The sequence below is a fragment of the Lissotriton vulgaris genome, chromosome 4_1, assembly GCF_964263255.1.
Source record: "Lissotriton vulgaris chromosome 4_1, aLisVul1.2, whole genome shotgun sequence".
Lineage (NCBI taxonomy): Eukaryota > Metazoa > Chordata > Amphibia > Caudata > Salamandridae > Lissotriton > Lissotriton vulgaris.
The window spans coordinates 610709145-610729648 of NC_141691.1; the positions used below are offsets into that span (position 1 = coordinate 610709145).

At 44.7% G+C, this 20504-nt stretch overlaps 1 protein-coding gene across 6 annotated transcripts in view; it reads right to left on the reverse strand.

Moving 5' to 3' along the window:
* Positions 1-20504, reverse strand: part of AMPH (amphiphysin) — a 987297-nt gene that overhangs the window by 20935 nt on the left and 945858 nt on the right. For all 6 annotated transcript variants that reach the window (XM_086964852.1, XM_086964854.1, XM_086964849.1 and 3 more), the window contains 2 exons: positions 2783-3037; positions 2031-2261 (listed from right to left, as the gene is read on the reverse strand). In XM_086964852.1, the coding sequence (XP_086820978.1) occupies positions 2031-2261; positions 2783-3037 (486 nt within the window). The remainder of the gene's footprint in view (positions 1-2030; positions 2262-2782; positions 3038-20504) is intronic.

Here is a 20504-nt window from a genome sequence, read left to right on the forward strand (position 1 = left end):
GCAGGCAGGAAAAAAATAATTAAGATGTTTCGAAAGCATTAACTTTTACTAGTAATTTGTGCATTTTACTTATCCAAGCGTTCAGTGTTCAAAGTTTGGCAAATGTTTAATAAACCTTTTTAACAGACATCTGAATGTAGTGTCTGATATTTTGCTTCGACCCTATGTCCAGGGCATCCCACTAGTGCAGCTTAATAGCTGTGGTGGGTGTTAACTCCAGACACACTACCGCTATACAAATTGGAGCTCATGCTGAGGAATTAATTAGGTATGCTACGTTGGTTAGACATATTCATTTTCGTCAATAATGATCCCAATATTCTACACAAGTGCCTGCTTAATTATAGACCATAAGCAGTCAGATATGTACATTTTTATCTATTTTATGATTTTGTGCCTTGTTAAAAATCTGACCATTTTCCTCCCAACTGCTGGAATATCAGGTCATCTAAATGTAGCTCCCCCTCTTACACTCAGCGACGGCTCGTGGAGGGAGTTACGGTGGGGCAGGAGGGTGGGGAGGGGGAGGGGCAGGGTGGAGGTTGCTAAAAACCGGCATATGGATAATTGCAGGTAAGTAAACACTTTAATTAATAAAACGAATTTCTTAGTGCGCCTTGCATCGCAAAATGCAATGCAGTGCGAGCTACGAAATTCGTTTTATTAATTAAATTGTTTACTTACCTGCAATTATCCATATGCCGGTTTTTAGCAACCTCCACCCTGCCCCTCCCCCTCCCCACCCTCCTGCCCCACCGTAACTCCCTCCACGAGCCGTCGCTGCTTACACTCACACACACACACACACCCACACACATACAAACATTAGCACACACATACAAACGCACATGGACACACATCTTGCTTGTGTTATGGGTTGATACTCCTTTCCTACTGATGTTTACAACTCTTGGTTACTTAAGGCCTTAGTTAGAGTTTGGCCGACAGGATGCTCGTTCGTAAACATAGCCGTTATCCGGTTTAATCTATTACAAGTCCCATAAGCTGTAATGGACTTGTAATAGACCAGATATGATATCTGCCACTGTCAAGCTCTCAAAAAGGACCTTACAGGTAGATGCATCAAGCATTTTTGCGAGCGCAAACGGTGCGAATCGCAAAATTCGTCCGTTTGCGCCCGCAAAAATGGCATTTGAGATGCATCAAGGGTTCATGCACTTGCAATTTAAGAATTCGCAAATAATTGCGATTTCTCAAATTGCGATTGCATTTAAGGAATCGCAATTTGAGATTCATTAAATGCAATGCATGAACCATTCCTAGATTGCAAATTCGCAATCTGGGGCCGCTATTTACCGCGAAGTCAAACTACGTGGTAAATAGCAAAAAGTTAGGAAATGCACTTTAGTGCATTTTTCTAAGTTGTATGTTACACACACACATGTCCTTGGGACATGTGTGTGCGCAACACCAGTGAACATTACCATTTCAGGGGTGCAACAGGGTGTCCTTTGAACACCCTGGCACCCTTGAAATTGCTGCACATTTACGATTAGCTAATTGCTAATCACAAATAAGGAATGACTCCCCATTCATTCCTATGGGCCTTTAGGCCCATAGGAATGAATGGGAAAACCATTCCTTATTTGCGATTAGCAATTAGCTAATCGCAAATTAGGAATCAGTAGGATTCGCAAATAATATTGCGATTCCTACATGCATCCCGTTTTGCAAGTCTTTAATAGCGAATCCTTAAAATTCGCTATTAAGGACTCGCAAAACATGACTTTGATGAATCTGGTGCTAAGTCCTTTATTTTCTATCTGAGTCTCAGAATAGTTAGAGCACATCCCCATAAGGGAGTCGCCGAATGTTCTGCACCAAGAAGTCTAAAGTGCTAAGGCACGAAGAAGGACTTTCCATCTGCGAAGGAACTCAAGTCATCACCACCAAATTGGACCAGGAGAATTGGTGGTTTCCATAATCCTATTGCCACACTCAACCAAGATAATGCACACTAAACACACTGTATAAAAAAGAGCTGCCAAACAAGCATGTGCAAAAATTACCTTATAGAGTAGGTTGGGTGGCATGTCCTGCGATGCAGTGTGATCTTCGCTAGGCACTGATGAAGCATGATGTACATCATTTGATGACTCGGATTGGCTGGCATCATAGCCTGAGATGGTCTCTCCTGCTGCTGAAATACTGTGGTCATGGGCAATGCCGTCTACAAAATCCTCCTCGTCTTCATTATTTGAGGCTGGTTCTATGACTACTGAAGGGATTATTATTTTGTCCTGCAAGAAAAGAATTTGGGTTAGCAAAGAGGTAACGGTCAATACACTTTCTGCAGCTTGCTGGCTACCATGTCCATCACTCTTCAGACATTAACAATTTTTGCTGTTTAGCTTAAGGCAATTAAACATTGATGTGCCCAAGGAAGCTATTTTCTACTCTAAGAGCTCTGCCAAATAAGCCAACATGCCCTACAGCTCATTTCAAACAAAATAATAGAGTCTGCGAAGGGAGACTACATCACTCTAATGACTTAGAATGCCTTGCTTTCAAAGGCTGTTTTTGAAACAGAGGGATTCTGATCTGAGTCATGTTGTATCTGGCCACAACTGCTGCTTGCTTGCACAATTTCAGGAAGGAGACTGGGAAAGTGTTTACACACCAGTTGCTTGGAGGTTGATATGTACCTCATGCTGGCAATTATCTCCATAAGCTTGCAGTGCATAGACCCGCCATTTGTACATGACTGGGCAGTCATTTGCAAATCAATAGGTGATAGTGAAAAAAATAATGATGAGGGTACCTGAGGCACTTTTGGTTCTGGGTGCTCCTGCAAATTACTTTCAGTTTCGTGCTCTGCCTTTTGAACAGGTTCCTGTTCTGGCTCTGGCTCTGGCTCCGGCTCTTGTTCAGGGACCTCCTCTGGCATCGGCACGGGCTCGGTCTCCAGCTTTTCCTCTTGCACCTCTTCCGGTCGGCTCTCTGCTTCTGGCTCCCTGACCTCTGTAGGCAGTTGTTCGTCATGCCTGTTGCTCTCCTCTTCATGATCGTCAGCCTTCTACACAACAAAGTACAGGGTGTGACTGCAACAGTGCAAGGCTCAATGTACATTATAAAGTACAACCTGTAGTCAGTTGTTACTGGAACAAACAACAACGCATTTCCATTGGGCTCGAAAAAAGTCAACTTCCTTTTACCCAATGGAGATCAAAGTCAGTGGACAACCTTTAAATGCAGTGATGGATTGACATAGCTTCACATGGGATGGCAACTTTTCACAGAAAGTGTTTCGTTTTTTTTTATTTCATTGCTTCGAATGTTCGTTCAGCACAAAATAAGCTAGTAGCATATAGACTCCGCACACATTTTTTATAAAAAGTAATTTCATAAAATATACATGAAGCTGATGAAAATGCATAGAAAATTATGAAAACACAAGGAAATAATATAAAAATGTGTTTTTCCCAACGTACCAAAATGAACTTTTAGGGGGTCATTAGGATGGAGGGTGGATCGTCATCCCAACCTGATTTACTCCGGCCATATTATTATGGCGGGGGGTATAGCGGCGGACGCAAAGTGTATCTCCGCTTTTCCGATGGCCAGCAATCGTTCCGATCGCAGGCCAGGCGGAGCTGGGGCACAATATGGTGGCAGTGCCTAGAAGGCACCGCCATCCATATTATGATGCATGGTGGGAAAGGCCTTTTCATGGCAGCGATGTCGCCATGGAAAGGCTGACTGGGATGTGCTTTGGGGGCCCGTTGCGGGCCTACAGGGAGGGTGAGGGGTACCCTTGGGGGGTACCCATGGTATCCCCTGCAGTTCCATGTACAAGGTTGCAGGCACCACACAGTGCCTGCCACTTGGTGCATGGGAATGCACAACATACTAATTTGGCAGCACCCGCTGCAATGTCAAATATGCGGAATGCGACTGGCAGGGTGGCAGTCGCATCCTAATCAGTGGTGCTGGACCGCTGCACGTCTGGCGGGCGGTCCCAGCACTGCGAGGATGGCGGGCAGAGTAAAGTCCGCCTGCCTTCCTAATGAGCCCCTTAGTTTCTAATGGTAACCTAGGTAGGAAGTTAATTCCAGTATAAAACTGAGAAAAAAATCTTATTTTCTGGAATTTGGGCATATCACTGCACAAAACTACTGCATGATTCAGGCATTCTCTGACTCTCGAAAAAGGTAATAGTCTGGCTAAAGGGGGAGCCATTAATGGTAAATGTCATTACAAGTCAAACATCATATGTTTCCCTGGGGATGTAGCCTCCATATATAGCCAAGGAAGTGAGCACAGGATGTGTTTGTTTTTTAGAACTTTATTGAACTTTTCAGCCATTGTAGTAATACCAGATCAATATCAGGAAGCTCAGTGCTGGTTTACATCTGTATATTTGAGTATCTTTAGTGGGACTTTGTGTCCAAATTCTGGAAAACAGTTTTTCTTACTATCAAATATTACAGGATTTCAAATACAGACAGGATCGCCTTTACATAACCATGGGAGAATGCATACTCGTGTGAGTATTGAACAGCCATAATTTTACAGTAAGTGTTCCTCTTTCCTCACTAATTAGAATGCAGTGGATTCCATTTGTCCTTGGGGACCGAGTTGGGAGGCAACAGAAGGGCTTATGTGTCTGTAGCATCTTTACAATAGGAGACACCCCTAAACTAGTCCCTTATCATCAGTTCTGGGCCACACTTTCATCGAATTGCAAATCTTCATTGGGTGCAGGAGCATCTTAAGAATGTTGGAGGCCCTTGGCTAAACATATTGTGGGGGCCCCTATTCATAACAGCTTTCAATTTATGATCTAATTTCAGCTCTTTCATGCCCTCTTTGAGTAGGTCACTGGCAGCGCACTGGCACATTTGTCCAAGTTCTTAGTTTGTTTCGAGCTAATATTCAGGGATAGTGATGTCTGTTTTCCATATTGTAACATAGCAGTAGCAGCTCACAGATATTACTGCGAATACTCTCTGTGACACCCTCCCATTTCTTATATGAGAGCTCCTATTTCGATCAAAATGAAACTTTGGTATGGCTGTTGCATGAAACAAACCCATTTTTCTACACACTGTCTGTAATATATTCTCACACATCACCCACATCAACAATACATGAAAGGAAAACAATATTTAAAATTAGGAATTACTTAAGGCCATCAGGATGAGACTCTGCAGAACAGAATGGACTAGGCTCTATCAGGGGGCCGACTGAAACATTGGGGCCCTGGGCCAGAGCCAAATTTGGCCATACCTCAAAAAGTCTCTGATAGGCCCTGTAAATTCATCATTGTGGCATACCAGAACGTTGTGGAAGTTGAAATTTTTTACGCAAATGTAACCACATAATATTATGTACCTTAACATTAACGTAGAAAATGTGTGTCAATATAGTGGTTAGGGGAAATGTGATTTATTAAAGGGGCAAAATGAAAATTCTTTCCTTCTCACACCATAGGATTCCATCGTATTTTAGAAATTTTTCTTTGTCATGTGCTTATAATGAACAGGTATATTAAAGTATGAAAATGTGTGCTATAGTTTTGAAATCCCATTATCTAATCAGGACCTGCTAGATATTAATGTCTCATTTCATAGAGCAGTCCATTACTACACAATGGGACACTGGACAGCTAACCGAGTTGGCTTGCAAAGGTTCTCATAAGAACCTTCCTAGATGTATCATTTTGTAATACGTTGTAGCCGTATTCAAATAACAACATGTTGACTTGGACGTTTACCGTGGAAATCAAGAAAGAAGACAACAACCCATCGGAAGATCATTTCTCATTAGTTCTAAATGACTTAAGCACCTATTTTTGGAACATCTGTTTGTGCCTTTCTATATAGTACGTCTTCCTAGCTTGAGAGTTAAGGCATTCTATGCACTCCTTCCCTGCCGTGCTCTTTAGCACTTGATGGTGCTATTTCTTGCCGCATTACTCTAAGCTACTGCTAACAGTGATTATTCCTGTTTTACCTATTTATTTATTTATTTGTTTGTTTGTTTATTCAGTGTTTTGTATAGCGTAAACAAGACCCAAATTGAGTATCAGAGTGCTTCACAATTCTAAAGCATTGTAATTCTGACAGTTAGTTTGAGTCTTTTAAACAATTACAAGCATCCCTATTCACGTTAACCTGGAAAACATTTGTACTTTAAATAATACTAGTCAAAAAGATTACTAGTTATTAACTTACAATACAATTGTACATGTCCTAAGTATTACCATATGTGATATTTAGATACACCTGTCCTCAAAAGGATATTTCAATATGTATTTAGTATAATGGTCTGTGCATAGCAAAACATGCTGTTTATAAAATATAGATCTAAATCCAGAAGTCTAGTCTAGGACAAACGATCAGATAGTTTCACTCGAATAAGACAGAAGATCTGTTATCTTGCATTTATGTAGTTTTCTGGAGAGAGCAGAATATAGAAAATCGAAAGATTGTCTTTTAGACCCTGCTTAGAGCAATGGTGTGTTCAGTCTGCTGTTGGTTATGGGAGGAATTTGTTCATTAGAAAGGTCTTAGCTTCCTTTTTGAATACTGAAGTGGTTGGGGTTCTTCTGATGTTCAGGGGAAGCAAATGTTATATTCTTGGAGCAGCTCCAGAGAATGCTCTATCATATGTTTTTTTCTTTTGGAAGAATGAGAGTTTCAGTAAAAGATCTCCGGAACTCCGAGAGAATCTGTTTCCTCCAGATATCATAATTTTCAGGGCTAGGTACAGTGGTGTTTTGGAGTGTATTACTTTGTGTGTGATACAGGCCACCTTTAGTTGTATTCTTGCTTCGTATGGCAGTCAATTGAGTGCTTTCAGATGTGGAGTGATGTGATCACATTTTCTAGATCCTGTTATGAGTCTTGCGGCTGCATCAAGACAAGCTTTTAGTGGGCCGTTGAGATCTTGGGTAGTCCTGGTAAAGTTCTACATCCATATTCAATCCTCAAGATGACTAATGCCTGGACTGCTGTTTTGAGGTCTGATGTCTTGATGAATGGTTTCAGTTTTCTAAGATAGCTCAGGTGAAAGCGGGCATTTTTGCCAACGTGTTGATGTGAGTTCACATGTTTAGGTTCTAATCCAGAATAATTCCTAATGACTTGGTAGAGTCCACTAGGATCGGAGTACAATTTAGCACAGTGATCATCTTGGTCCAATCCTTTATCAGCGTAGACGTTTCAGGGGGGAAATCAGAAGGAATTCAGTTTTTTGTGAGTTTAGCCCTAGGTGAATTTTTGTTAGCCAATTCAACAGTCTTCTTTAATGCCTTGTTCATCGCTTTGATCTTTTTCAGCTACGTAATCTTAATATGCATCTGTGTGTCATCCGCATTTTGTGGAAGGAGATGTTCGCCTGCTGTAATATTTTGGTTAGTGGTTCAACATAGAGACTCAATAGTGATGGGGATAATGTTGAGCCTTGTACTCCAACTAGAGTAGAGGATGGTAAATATAGTTTTTGATTCAACAGAAATCTTTGCAATCTGTTCTCTAAGAAATATTTAAACTATTCTACTAGGACTGTTTCTGATAACCCCATCCTATTTTCAAGTCGCTCAAGTATTTTGCTGTGGTTAACAGTGTTGAATGGGGGTGAGAGGTCAATAAGAACTGGCAGGCAAGTTTCATTATGGTCTAGTGCAAGTAAGGTGTCATCCACTATATGCAAAATTGCTGTTTCGGTACTGTGACCTGGTCTGAACACCGATTGGCAGTCATCTTATAGCTTGAATTCAGCAATGTGTTGGTTCAGTTGTTGTTGAACACATTTTTCCAGTACTTTAGCTAGCATGGGAATGTTGGTTAAGGATCACATGTTGTTTGGGGTCGAGGGGTTCTCTGTTGGTTTTTTAAAGATGGGGATGACTTGGCCAGTTTTTAGGCAGTCTGGAATGTATCTTTAAGATAGTGACACATTGACAATGTTAGGCCAAATGGGGTTGACAATATGGTTGATTGTCGACAAACTTTTTGAGGGGAGAGAATCATAGTGGTTGTTCGGTTTTATAGTCAATAAGGTTTTAATAATATATCTGTGATCATATAGTGTGAAAGTTAACCTTTGAGCTTTATTTTTGGGCATTGACTGAGCGGGTTGGACTGGACAATCAGCTAGTGCACTCTTTAGGACAGCTGGGTTATCAGCAGCAGTCCTGAGCTCATTCTCCAGGGAGTTGGATTTAGCTGTAAAGAAGGATGAAAATTCCTCACTGCTTATTTAATGTTGATGTTATTAGAGAGGATTTGGCAATTTTGTTTGATTGTTGTTTTAATATTTGAAAAGTTTCCTCGGTCTGTTTTTGGCCTGGTCAAGTTCCAATCTAAAAAAGTATTTTTAGTATACTTTCATTGTAGGGGTTTCTGGTCTTTCTAAGCAGTTTTATTTGAGGGGATGATGGGTGCTGTCTTTATTACCGTTCAGTTAGTCTCAGTTTTCGTATATTTCTTCATTCAGAGATCTGTTAAACCATGGGTTTTTGTCTTTATCCGGTATTCTTTTGAGCTTTGATGGGGCTATTAGTTTTGTCATCATGGAGTTGTAGTGTTCCGTGAGTTCGCCGACGTCTGCCTTATCATTAGCAGGTTGAAGTTCTTTCTCGCAACGTGCTGCTAGTTTCTCCAAGTTTAGGACTTTTGAGTCTCAAACCTATTTTCTGGGTTTGACTGATTGTAAGGTTGATTTATTTTTTATGGCGGGTATTTGGAAAGAAATAATATGGTGGTCTTACCAATTACAAGTAATGATCGCGAATGTTTTAATCGCTTTTTCTTTTTAGATGATCTAGTCTAGTGTAGCACCTTTGGCATGGGTTGGTAGAGTACAGGCTTGGACCAGTACAGGCTTGGACCATGGACTGGTCAGCTAAGAAATCTTTAACAACATTGACCTGATTTTCATAGGGGTTGTCCCAATGAAGATTGAAGTCCTCTCGGAATATATCATTGGAATGAAAGACAGAGTTTGTTGTAATGATTTCCATTAATTGGACTATGAACATGCCGTTTTGACCTGGGGGATGGTAAAACATGTGTAGTTTGCAAAGTTGGTTATCTGTAGATCCTATAGAAAGCCTGAGGTATTCACATGATTCAAGGGGTCAGAGTGAAGTTTTGTGAAATAGGTGTCGGATTGATGGATACAGGCAATGCCTCCGCCCATTTTGTTTAGTCTCTATAGCCTGACAATGTTGTAGTTTGGTGGAACCAGTAGGTCTAAACATGGGGAAGATGATTCAATCTGCCACGATTCCGTCAGGATGGTCACGTCAATTACCTGGCTCAAGATGAGGTCAACGATGTCAGAGGCGTGTTTCATTGCTAAGCGGCAGTTGTGTAGTAGTCAAGAGATCGACTATAATGAGTTACCCAGATTTACGTCATGTTTTTCGGTGGTTAAAGCTACTCCTTCTAGGTTATTGGGGTTTATCTTTTTATAATTTGGCTGTGTTGTTCTATTTGCATTGAGAGAGCAAAAGGTGGCCCTCCTGGTTGATAGCACTCATGCGCACCCATCCCAGCTTAGCCATTTGATGCAGAACATGCCTGGGATGTGAGGAGTATCAGTGCATGGGAGCTCAGCCGAACATAAAAGTCTGATAGCAAAGAGCACCCAAGGAAGTGCAGGACAAATTTCTGCATAACACTGGATCCATATGAATAGAAGGATGAAGCACTGGATGGACAAACAGTGTTTAAGAGGGCATGGAGGCAGCCTTAGGACTCAGGTTAGACAACAGACTCACAGGAAGTGAAGGTGCTGGAGAACAGGTCGATGCAGGCTGAGAAAGGAACGCTAGACTCCTGTTAGAGAATCTCATGCACACACTTCCTGGAGTGAATTAATGTCCAGGTCATATAGGGTATGTTATGTTATGTTATTTTATTTTGTAATGCGCACAGCTACCCAACAAGGGTTTCACAGCGCAGGCCATAACAGAAGCTAGGAGACAACGGAATCAGCAATATAGGTTAAAAAAACAGGTGTTTAACTGTTTCCGAAAGACGGGTAACAGCTTCTCCCTCCTCATCGCATCAGGTAAGGAATTCCAAAGGGTTGGCCCAAGAAGAGCAAAGGAGTGGCCTCCTATTCTCGACAGTTTAAACCTCGGGATTTCAAACAGTTCTCCTGATGACGAACGAAGCAGGTGTCGGGGCGGTACTCATGGACCAGATCTTGTAAATATTTGGGGGCAGAGCCGATCTTTATTCTGAACATATAGCATAAGGCTTTACATTTTATGCGATGTTCTACCTTGAGCCAATGCAGTTCTCTCAGGGCAATTCCCATGTTGGACATTCTGGGAAGGCCACAGAGCAATCCAGCAGCACAATTTTGCACCACCTGAAGCTTTCGTAGTACCTCTCTGTTAGACCCCAGAAAGACAATGTTACTGTAATTCAGGCACAATGTTATTAAAGCCTGGACGACTGTTCTTTGGGTGTTTACAGGGAGGATCCAGATCATTTTTGTTGGGCCATTTTAAAATGGTAAAACAGGTGGCTGCAGTCTGAACTGCCTGTTGTTTCATTGACAATTTATTGTCTATGATAAAGCCTAGATTGCTTGCCTGAGAGGAAGGAGTGGGTAAAGGTCCCATTTCTGCAGGCCAATGTTGGGGGCCCCAGCGTTCATACTCTTTCTTAAAAATGAGTACTTCAGTTTTTACCCTGTTAAGCTTGAGCAAATTTAATTGCATCCAAGCTGCAATCCTGCGCAAGCCTAGTTGCAAATTAGAAGGGTCCTGTTTCCCCCCTGCTGATAATGAAAAGATGATTTGTGTATCATCAGCATAGGAAAACAATGCAAAGCCCTTCCGCTTCCGCAATAATTGGTAGTGGTTGAACATAAATATTGAAAAACAACGGGCTCAAAATAGAGCCCTGTGGCACACCAAACAAGGAGGAATAAGACTTAGACGTGGCCCTGGTGGAATACACCTGGAATGTTTGTTCTGCTAGAAAGGAAGACACCCAACCAAGCGCCGTCACAGCAATACCTAGTGCCTGTAAAGATCCAAGTAATACGGTATAAGAAACCGTATCAAAAGCGGCACTTAAATCTAATAAAATAAGTGCAACCGTGTCGCCAGCGTCCAAGCGGTGGCATAACATCTCAGTAACACCCACCAAAGTAGTCTCCGTGGAGAACCCTGCTCTAAATCCTGATTGCGAGTTGTGCAGTGTTGGACCTGGCCCTTTAGGCAGGTTCACCCCTAGACTTTTTGCTTTTTCCTAGCCTGTTTATGGAACCTGGTGTTGGTGAATTTAGGCCTCTGCGCACTTTTTCACTGTGGTACAGTGTAAAGTGCTTGAGCTCTCTGTGAATGAGTGGTGAGTGACCTGCCCTCCCATAGGAATGAATGGGGAATATGTATGCCCATGGTAGTTCCTGATGTGTGGGGAGTGCAGGGTCGAGTTTGGTATGTACGAACTCGTGAGACTGAATGCTGCAAAATGGTGTATGCGGCATGATTGTGTCTAGTCTAGAAGCGCCACTTTTAGAAGTTGGCATATTTGTGTAAGTTGGTGCTGGCGTGCGATTGGCTGGTGAGCCTGGTCCAGGAGTGCCTGGGCCTGCTGGTGGATGGACTGTCTGGTTTGAGTAGGACAGGGTCTGCAGGGTCTGCAAGGCCCCGGAGGAGGGGGTCTGAGTCAGCCGTAGATGAAAGGCCCCTCTGCTGTCAGGGATGGGAGGAAAGAGCATCTGGTGGTGCCGGGCCGTGCCTGCCTGCCCACCCTGCTGGCTCTCCCTCCTGACGGCCCACTGTCACCTCTGACCGGAGGCTGACAGGAAGACGAAAACCAGAAACATTCCAGTACTCAGGGCCCCTTGCACCAAGGCTTCAAAGGGCTTCAAAGACATTTCTGTGTATAAGAAGGGGCTGTGTCTCCTTCCAAAATCTTCTTGTTTTCAACTTGAATCTGCCAGGGGCTGCTGCTGCTTGAGCTCAGGGGAATCCCTGGCTCTGCCCAGCCCCTGGGCACCTGATGGACCTTTCCCTGGATGCCTGGAGGACTTGTGGGGGGACCCCTCTGCCTTGCCTGGGCTGAGGGGGGGACTTGGCTGGACTCTCTGCCCCCCTAAGCACCTGGAAGTGCTTTGTCTTTGCCATAGCGCTTGGGAGCGCTGGATCTGTCCTCCTTAGCGCTTGGGAGCGCTTTTTGCTTTATGGAAGCGCTTTATCCTGCTGGTAGCGCTGGGAGCGTTCTCTTTTCACTTATAGCGCTGGAGTGCTTTATGTGCCTCTACAGCGCTTGGGAGCGCGTTGCTGCGGGAGGCCGGCGGCAGATCGGCGCGGGAGCCCACTCCGCTTATTTCGCAGACTTGGATTTGCCCAGTTATCTCTTTAATTAGCGAGTGTCCACCTCGCGATCTCTGCCCGCCTGCCTAACTAAGGAGAAGGGCCGCTGCGCTGCCCGCAACGACCCGGAAGTACCTGGCCGGCCGGCCAATCCCTTCGCGGCCGGCTTGAAGTCCCGCCCCGCAGCCAGTGAGGCGGGAAGAAGAAATGAGAAGGCGCGGGAGATGGCGGCCGTTCGCGGGGCTCCTCTCGGCTGAGGGGGCCCCGAGGAGACGAGGCGGCCGGTTGGCAGGGCTCCCGTGTGCCGATGGAGCCCTGCAGAGAGAGAGAAGCTCGACCGCCCCGTGCTGCAGGAAGAGCCCTGCCTTCCCCCTCGAGGGAAGCGCTGCTGCCGGGCGAGGTGAAGGAGACGTGCTGCCCCCCCCATGTCCAGGAAGCCGGTGAGTGGAAGCCGGCTGGGAGGGGAAGTGCGAGGTCGCCTACCTCGCCGGTGCAGGGTGCGGAGCCGCCCCGCTCTGCAGAGGGCTCTGGGGTGGCTACGGCAGGTGCGTGGGACAGGCATAGCAGGAAGGACCTGCAGGGCGGCCCCGGTTGGCAGTGGGTCGCCCCCCCGCGTTTTGCGAGCCCAGAGAGGCTCAAGGGGCCGCATCTTGTTTGGCGAGCCCAGAAGCTCGTAGGGGCATAATTGACTTTGGTGCATCTAGGGCGGCCCCGGATGGCAGTGGGTCGCCCCACCATTGGCTCGAGCCCACGAGGCTCCCCAGGGGCAGTTGCAGTTTAGAGCCCGGACAGGCTCCAACGTGGGGGCATCATTGTGCAGAGAGCCTGGGTGGCTGGGAGGGGGCATCGGGGCATATTGTCGGTGCCCGCCCACTCCTACCAGGGAGCACCATTGTTTTAAGAGCCTGTGTGGCTCCAGCATGGGCGCAGTTTGCTCCTGAGGGCTAGTGAGGGCCATGGCACAGTTTTGTTGTTCCCCAGTTGCCCAGCACTTTGTGGGCAGCTGCCACGTTTAGGCTTTTTGTACTTTGAGACTGGCGCTGCATAGCAGCGCACCCTGACATTGAGACTCAGGGCGTCTGAGCCCCAACAAGGCCGTTGGCCTAGGGACTGCCACCGGTGGTGGCTGATGTGAGTTGCTGCGCAAGTATATGGTTATTGCACCTCTGAATGTGATCTCTTGCATCATGTGTTATTCCTGCACCTCTGAAGGTTTTTAGGCCTCATGTGATTTTTGCGCTATTGTATTACTCTGGCACCTCTGAATGTTTTTATGCATTATGTGTCTTTCTTTCATGTGCTTTACTCTTGACACCTCTGGATGTTTCATGCATTATGTGTCTTTCTTTTCATGCGCTGCACCTCTGAATGTTTTATTCATCATGTGTCCTCTTGCGCTGCACCTCTGAATGTATATTTATGCATCATGGGTAATGTGTTCTTTCCTAGACCCCTAAATGCTGTGTGATACTTAGGTGGTTGTTCTTTTTAGTACAGGTGGTCCTAGTGAGGTCAATGTTCCCTGCGTGACATGCTCCTAAGGGGTTTAGGGTTGCGTAGTGTGTACTTACCTGTTCCCAGTAGTTACTGGATGTAATTCATAACTGTTACTTTGTGCTACAGTGATTTTATATTCTTTTAGTCTAAGTTCTGATAGTATTTCATTTCTACTTAAGTGCTGATTGTGGCCCATGTGGCCCTGTCTTGTGAATAATCCCATGTGAATATTTTTCGTGCCAATTGGCACCATGTATATGTGTGATTTTATCTGATGTGCTTTTACAATACAAAAGGTATTTAATAATAACCTTGTGTGGAGTCTCTTTTGTGGTGTGCCTAGTATGTTGTTGCTGTTGTGCGCTGACTCAAATGCTTTACACATTGCCTCCGAGTTTAGCCTGACTGCTTGTGCCAAGCTACCAAGGGGGTGAGCAGGGGTTATCTTGGCGTGTGACTTCCTTGCCCTGACTAGAATGGCGGTTTCTGCCTGGCTTTGGCGTCAACCCTAGCCTACCAGAAATAGCCAGTTCTAACATGCAGGAATTGAGACGTTTCCACAAATAAAGATAACTGTCCATTAACGTGCTTCTCCAAGACCTTCGAGAAAGTCGGGAGCAGGAAATGGGTCTAAAATTGGATGGCAAGGTCGGATCTGCATTAGGCTTTTTTAACAGAGGTAAGACCATTGCATGTTTCCAGACTGTGGGCATCTGAATATTTTCTTTCTCACTCTCTTCCATGTTTCTCCCCCTGTGTCTGGTGATACATTCCGACTTGTTCACCAGCACAGATATCAAGCTTTCAGTCAGTCTGCAATACCGAAACCAGACAGGCAGCCTTGCTCTCTGTCTCATGGTAAGGCAAATACAGCAGCTAGCATGCCAGTAAAAAGCAAATTGTGCTCGAGCACTCAGAATGAGTGCTCAAAATCAGATGCTGAAAATCCCCTACATATACTGACAGCAGGATACCACAACTGCCCACAAGTAAACCACATCACAGTTGGTATTCTCTTAGGGGCTTATTTACGAGCACCCTGCGCATCACTTATTGTGATGCTCAGGTGGCACAGATTACAAAGTCATATCTATGAGTCCCTGCAAAGCCACTATGCGTTGTTTTGATTGCCTCATCGATATGGAGGAAGGCAAAGCAGCGGACAGTGCTGCATTACGTTACACTGCAGGCCGGAGGCATTCCATGGGCATTGCGGTGGGTTTTCCCATGCAAAACCCATGAATTTTGACGCTGCCCCAGAGTTATAAAACCATGTAAACCTGGTGAAGTGCCAAATACACCTCCTGAGGTGAAGCGAAACAAGGAGAAATGTTATTATTTCTCCTTTTTAATTCCTCTTTCTATGTTTTCTGCTTTCTGCAGCACACTTAGAAAGAGGAAAACGCCTCTTAGGACTGTTTCTGTGCAGGAAGGTGCCCTGTCCTGCACAAAAACAATCCTGCTGACACCACAGGCACACATGCACCATGGCCAGCACAGTAAGAAAGGACAGGAATGCACCTTATTACATAAATACGGTGCATTCCTGCGGAGTAAGACAGAGCAGCTAGGTCACTTGCTGCACTGCGCTAAACCAAATCCCCGTAAATAAGGCCCTTAGTATGCAAGTCAAAGGCTCTAGCATAATGTTCAATAATAACAGGGATGGGGCAACCCTGCCAGGTGCCCATGGAGGTAGAAACAAAAGGTAACATAAGTATTTATTTTCACCCAAAATAAGGAGATCATGCCTTTGCAGCCTTCCTCTAGGCTTAATATTTGTAGTTTTGCAAACATGAATTTCCCGTCTTGCGAGTCAAAGGACTTCACAGTGTGTAGCTTTGAGGTCTGGGAGTGTTTGCTATGAGACTACAACGAGGATGCAGAGATATGACATATACGGAACAAACTTAGGGGCATATTAACAACGGCCAGCGATAATTATCGCTGGCCGTGCTTAGCGATAATTATATTTTCGTAAGCTATCTCTGTTATTTATCGCCCTGGTAGCGAGTAATTAATAACGCGTTACTCCAGGGAGATAAAAATTGCTGTGATAGCGAGGTTATCTCCCTTTTGCAGGGAACATCGCTGGTTTTCCAGCGATGTTCCCTGCAAAACGGTGATAACCTTGCTGATACGACCCACAGGGTCGTATCAGCATAATCCACGCCCTATGTTAGGGATGGCTAAGTCAGGGTTTTAGCAGACGCTAGATTTTGGCAAAAACTGCAGTTTTTGCCAAAATCGAATGTGTGCTAAAATCCTGTGGTCTGCCTTGTAAATATCGTGATGTGAACATCAACGATATTTGCAAGGTAGTCCATCCTGGGTACGCCCAGTGATGCCCACTTTGCATCTCATTAGAGATCCAAAGGGAGGCGTTGAGAAAAAGGGTGCTAACATGCGATTATGCATGTTAGCATCCTCTTGTAAATAGGACACTAGTTTTATCTCTGCTCTTTTGGCTTTCTATTGCCAAAAAAGTGCAGATAAAGCCATTGTAAATATGCCCCTTAGTGGCTAGGATTTTTCCAGTATTTTGGTATCTGTGTTAAGGAGAGTGGTTTGAACATACATATAGCTTTTTTGTTTTTTTAATTAACACAACCACAACTGCCTCACATAGGACTTGGCACACCTCTTCATACATGGCTTAAAGATGAGGGGCTATCAACTTCCCATGCTCTTGGTAAAATGTATTCATCAGTCCATCATTAACTGGTGATATATCACTATGCATGGATTTGATAATGTTCATCATTTTCTTAACTAGGATAATTTGTGAAAGTGGTTCTTTTGCACTATCGTCTCACAAGGTCAATGTAATTCCCTTAAAATAGGTTCAGAAGTCAGCATCTGAGACCACAAACCACAATAAGTAGAAAGGGATATCATGTTCTGTTAAGGCTTCATGGATATGTTGGTTGTCTCTTACCATAATTATCAAAACTCTTCACTAATGCCACAACGTCATTAGATGTTCCAGTAGAAAAAAACATCCATGCAAGTATCTTGCCAGTCACTACTCCTGATCATGACAACTAGCCGAAGAATAGTTATTCGGAAATCTGATTTCCTGGTCAGCTTCAGTTCTAAATTCTGAGAGCTTTTTTTCTTTTTAAACTTGTTTTTACTAGCGACCTTGCATCCCATTACATTTTTTTTGTTTCAAATCTGTTTATTGAACACATGACACCGAAAAAATAAGATACAAATTGAGGCAATGCAACCCCGTCAAAAAGGCATTAAGAGAATATCATCACTCAATTTGTATGTCAGAACATTTCGAGTAAAACGGAAATAAAGGAGTCAATACATTATCACCCTAACCTTTGCTCCAGAGGAAGGGAGAAAACTAAAGCAAAAAAGCGAAACAGTATGCTACAGACCCTTCTAAGGTTACAGGAAATCTCTCTCAATTCGGGAAAGACCAATCGAAGAGATCTGACATCGCTAAAATCTTATGAAAGCTTGCCCTTGCCAACATCATTAGGTGATTTATGTAAAGTAACATACAGTATACCCTGCTCACCTTTTTCATACGCTAGACAAACTAATATTCCCAACTGAGCTACATCAGGGGCACATCTCCTACACTGAACAAAAGGAAAGAAGGAAGAAAAGGGAAAGAAGAGAAAGAAGGGAGGGTCAAACCACTCAACCAAGAAAGGGAGCAGGGGGAGTTGCATTAAGTATAACCTGCTGTTGGAGGTGGCAACGGTCCTGGTATAAAGGAAGAGATAAGGCCTCTCCCACAGGAAGGTTGGTTCAGATGAATCCTGCCGATGGTCCCTTACATAGGGTTCAAGAGAGTCATCAAACAGTTGTAGAGCTCGTACCCTAAGGGGAACCAATCAAGAGTGCTCCATCTTAGAAAGATGACGTATTATTGGTTGCCAGACATGGGTGAATATGGCATTCGTGTGGTTGATATGTGCAGTGAGCAATTCAAGTTCTTGAACATGCCACAATCGGAGCAACCAGGTGGCCATCGGGGGGGGGGGGGGGGGGTGTTCTTCCAAAATAAAGCTATGGATTGCCTGGCTGCTCCCAGCATCTGTAGTATCAAACGCCAGTCTGTATACGTCATAGCATTCAAGGTCGGGGGTCTAATGCCTAGTAGGGAAACCCACCAGATCCTTTATATGACTGAGAATCTCTTTCCAAAACATTTCAAGGCTCGGGCAAGACCACCAGATATGTAGAAAGTCCCCTCTGTCAGCCTGACCGGACACCTCCAGCAAGTTGGGGGCAATTTTGTAACGTCTGGCGTAGTTGGACCAGGATGAAGTACCAACGCAACACACGTTTGTACGCTGATTCACGTTGCGGTATGCTATGATATATTTTTGGGATATCCTGCCATAGCCAGACCCAACACTCTGGAGATATGTCTTCCCCTAAATCTGTGTTCCATTGCTTTTGAAAATTGTGGGGCAGGGATTGGTGCTAGTGCGAGAGATCAGATCCCTCGACCCAGCAAATTGACGCGCTGTGAGTTTTCTATTGGCTCCCTGGGAATAGGCCTGAGAGAGCAACCAATGCCGTATCTGATAGTATTGCATCCGAGCACCCTCCATAAGGTGGAAGGACCATTTGCATTGATCAAAAGAGAGATATTTGTCGCCCTGAAACATGTCTTGGATTACACAGCATTCACCATCAGACCACAAACTGAATGTTCAAGATTGCAGTGCCGTGAGGAACATAGTATTGCGCATAATAGGGGTGTTACGGGAAGTGAAAGTAGTCAGACCACAAGATACTGCCAATGTATCCCAAATCTCCAGGATACCTTTAGTAGGAGTAGCAGTGTATGCACTACGGGGACGAGCTCCATGGGAGAGCCAAGCCAAATCCCATAAGAGCCTACAGGAAAACGCCCGGTCCATGTGGAACCGATGTTTCTCGCTCTCACGGACTACCCATTCTGATATATACCGAAGATGACAGGCCCATTAGTATTCCAAGAGATTGGGGCATGCAAGACCACCTCGGTTCTGATGCAGCATCAGAATCTTATTAGAAAAACGCGGACGAGACCGTTCCCAAATAAAAGAGATGAAGATGCGTTGGAGTGACAGGATGTCAGCCTGAGGTATGGGGTTGGAAGGGATTGGAATAAATATAATATCTTTGGGAGAAGTGACATTTTTGTAGTATTAATATGTCCCAGCCACGCATCCCGGGGGTGGTAGCGGGTTCATAACCCTCATCCGGCAGGATGCTTGTTTCCTCTCCAGGAAAGACATAGTTTGCCAGTTCGGGCTGGACTGTTCCCATGAGGCACAGGGTCAGACTGATTTGCATATGGCCATGTCTGAACTGGGGAGGTGGAGTGAGCTAAAGAATGATGATGGATTAAACCCAGATCAGTTGACTGGGGGTGAGTGTTTGATTTGCTCAAACGCTCCGTCCATCATCTCCTTTGGTATCGCTTTGTTCCCAGACAACAGCAACTTGCCTCACAATGTGGGGGCACTTCTCTGGGGACCTTTGATCCCACCATTAAAAATCTTTGTAACCGAGACCCTTCATTCCACTCCCCCAGTAGCTCTCAGTCTGTTGTGCGATCTTCCATACACAACCGTGCTGAATATTGTAGCATTACAGTCATATAGTGTAACCTAAAATCATGTAAACACAATCCTCTAGAGTCCATATCCAGCTTAAGCGTTTCTAGCCTAACCCTGCTCATTCGCCCTGCCCACACCAGTGAAATCAGTAGGCTATTGAGTGTGTCAAATGTGGACTTCAGAATACTGCAGAAAGAATTCTGCAAGACATGCAGGCAGCGAGGTAGCATCACCATTTCTGACACAACCACTCTTCCCATGACAGACAGTGGGAGCGTATTCCAGAATTGTACCGACTTATTAAGTCATGCAATAATACTACCCCAATTTAGCTCGTATTGAATATCTGACAAGTGAGCTGCCTGAATGCCCAGATATGTAAAATGTTCCATTTCCCAAGTCTGTCTCACCTCGGGGAGGTCCAGGTGTGTCTCCCTTATGAGGGCACCTAACGGGAACTGTATCCTTTTCTGATGATTGATATAGAGACCAGAGGTGCACTGGGATCACATCCTTTGGCTGTCTAATGTAGAGAAGCGTGTCATCCCCATACAATGAAATCACATGTGCGGCTCTCTACCAGAACACCCCGCGGTTCCATGTCACTCCTCAACCTCACAGCCAGAGGTCCCAACGTGAGTGTAAACAGCAGCGTCAATAGTGGGCACCCCTGTTGCGTACCTTTTTCAATTTTTATAATAACCGATACCTGCCCTCCATTACGCACTTGAGCTTGTAAAGCAATTTAACCCACACAATATATTCCCGTCCAAAACCCTTTCATATCAGAACCTCCCAGAGATATTCCCACCGTAGTGCAACAAAAGCTTTTTCAATATCTAAGGCAACTGCAGCCGACTGGATATCACTGTTAGCTACTCAGTGAAGGACATGAGACAGCCGGCGTATATTCATGTGAGTACCCCTCCCAGGTATGAACCCACATTGATCCTCATGAACCAAGGAGGTCACAACTCTACTCAATCTCGTGGCCAGGACTTTAGCGAGCAATTTTGCATCTACCCCCAGCATGGATTAGGGTCTATATGAACCTGGGTCCTCCACTTTCCGGCCAGGCGTAGGAAGCATGATTATCTGTGCCTCCCTCTTAGATCGCG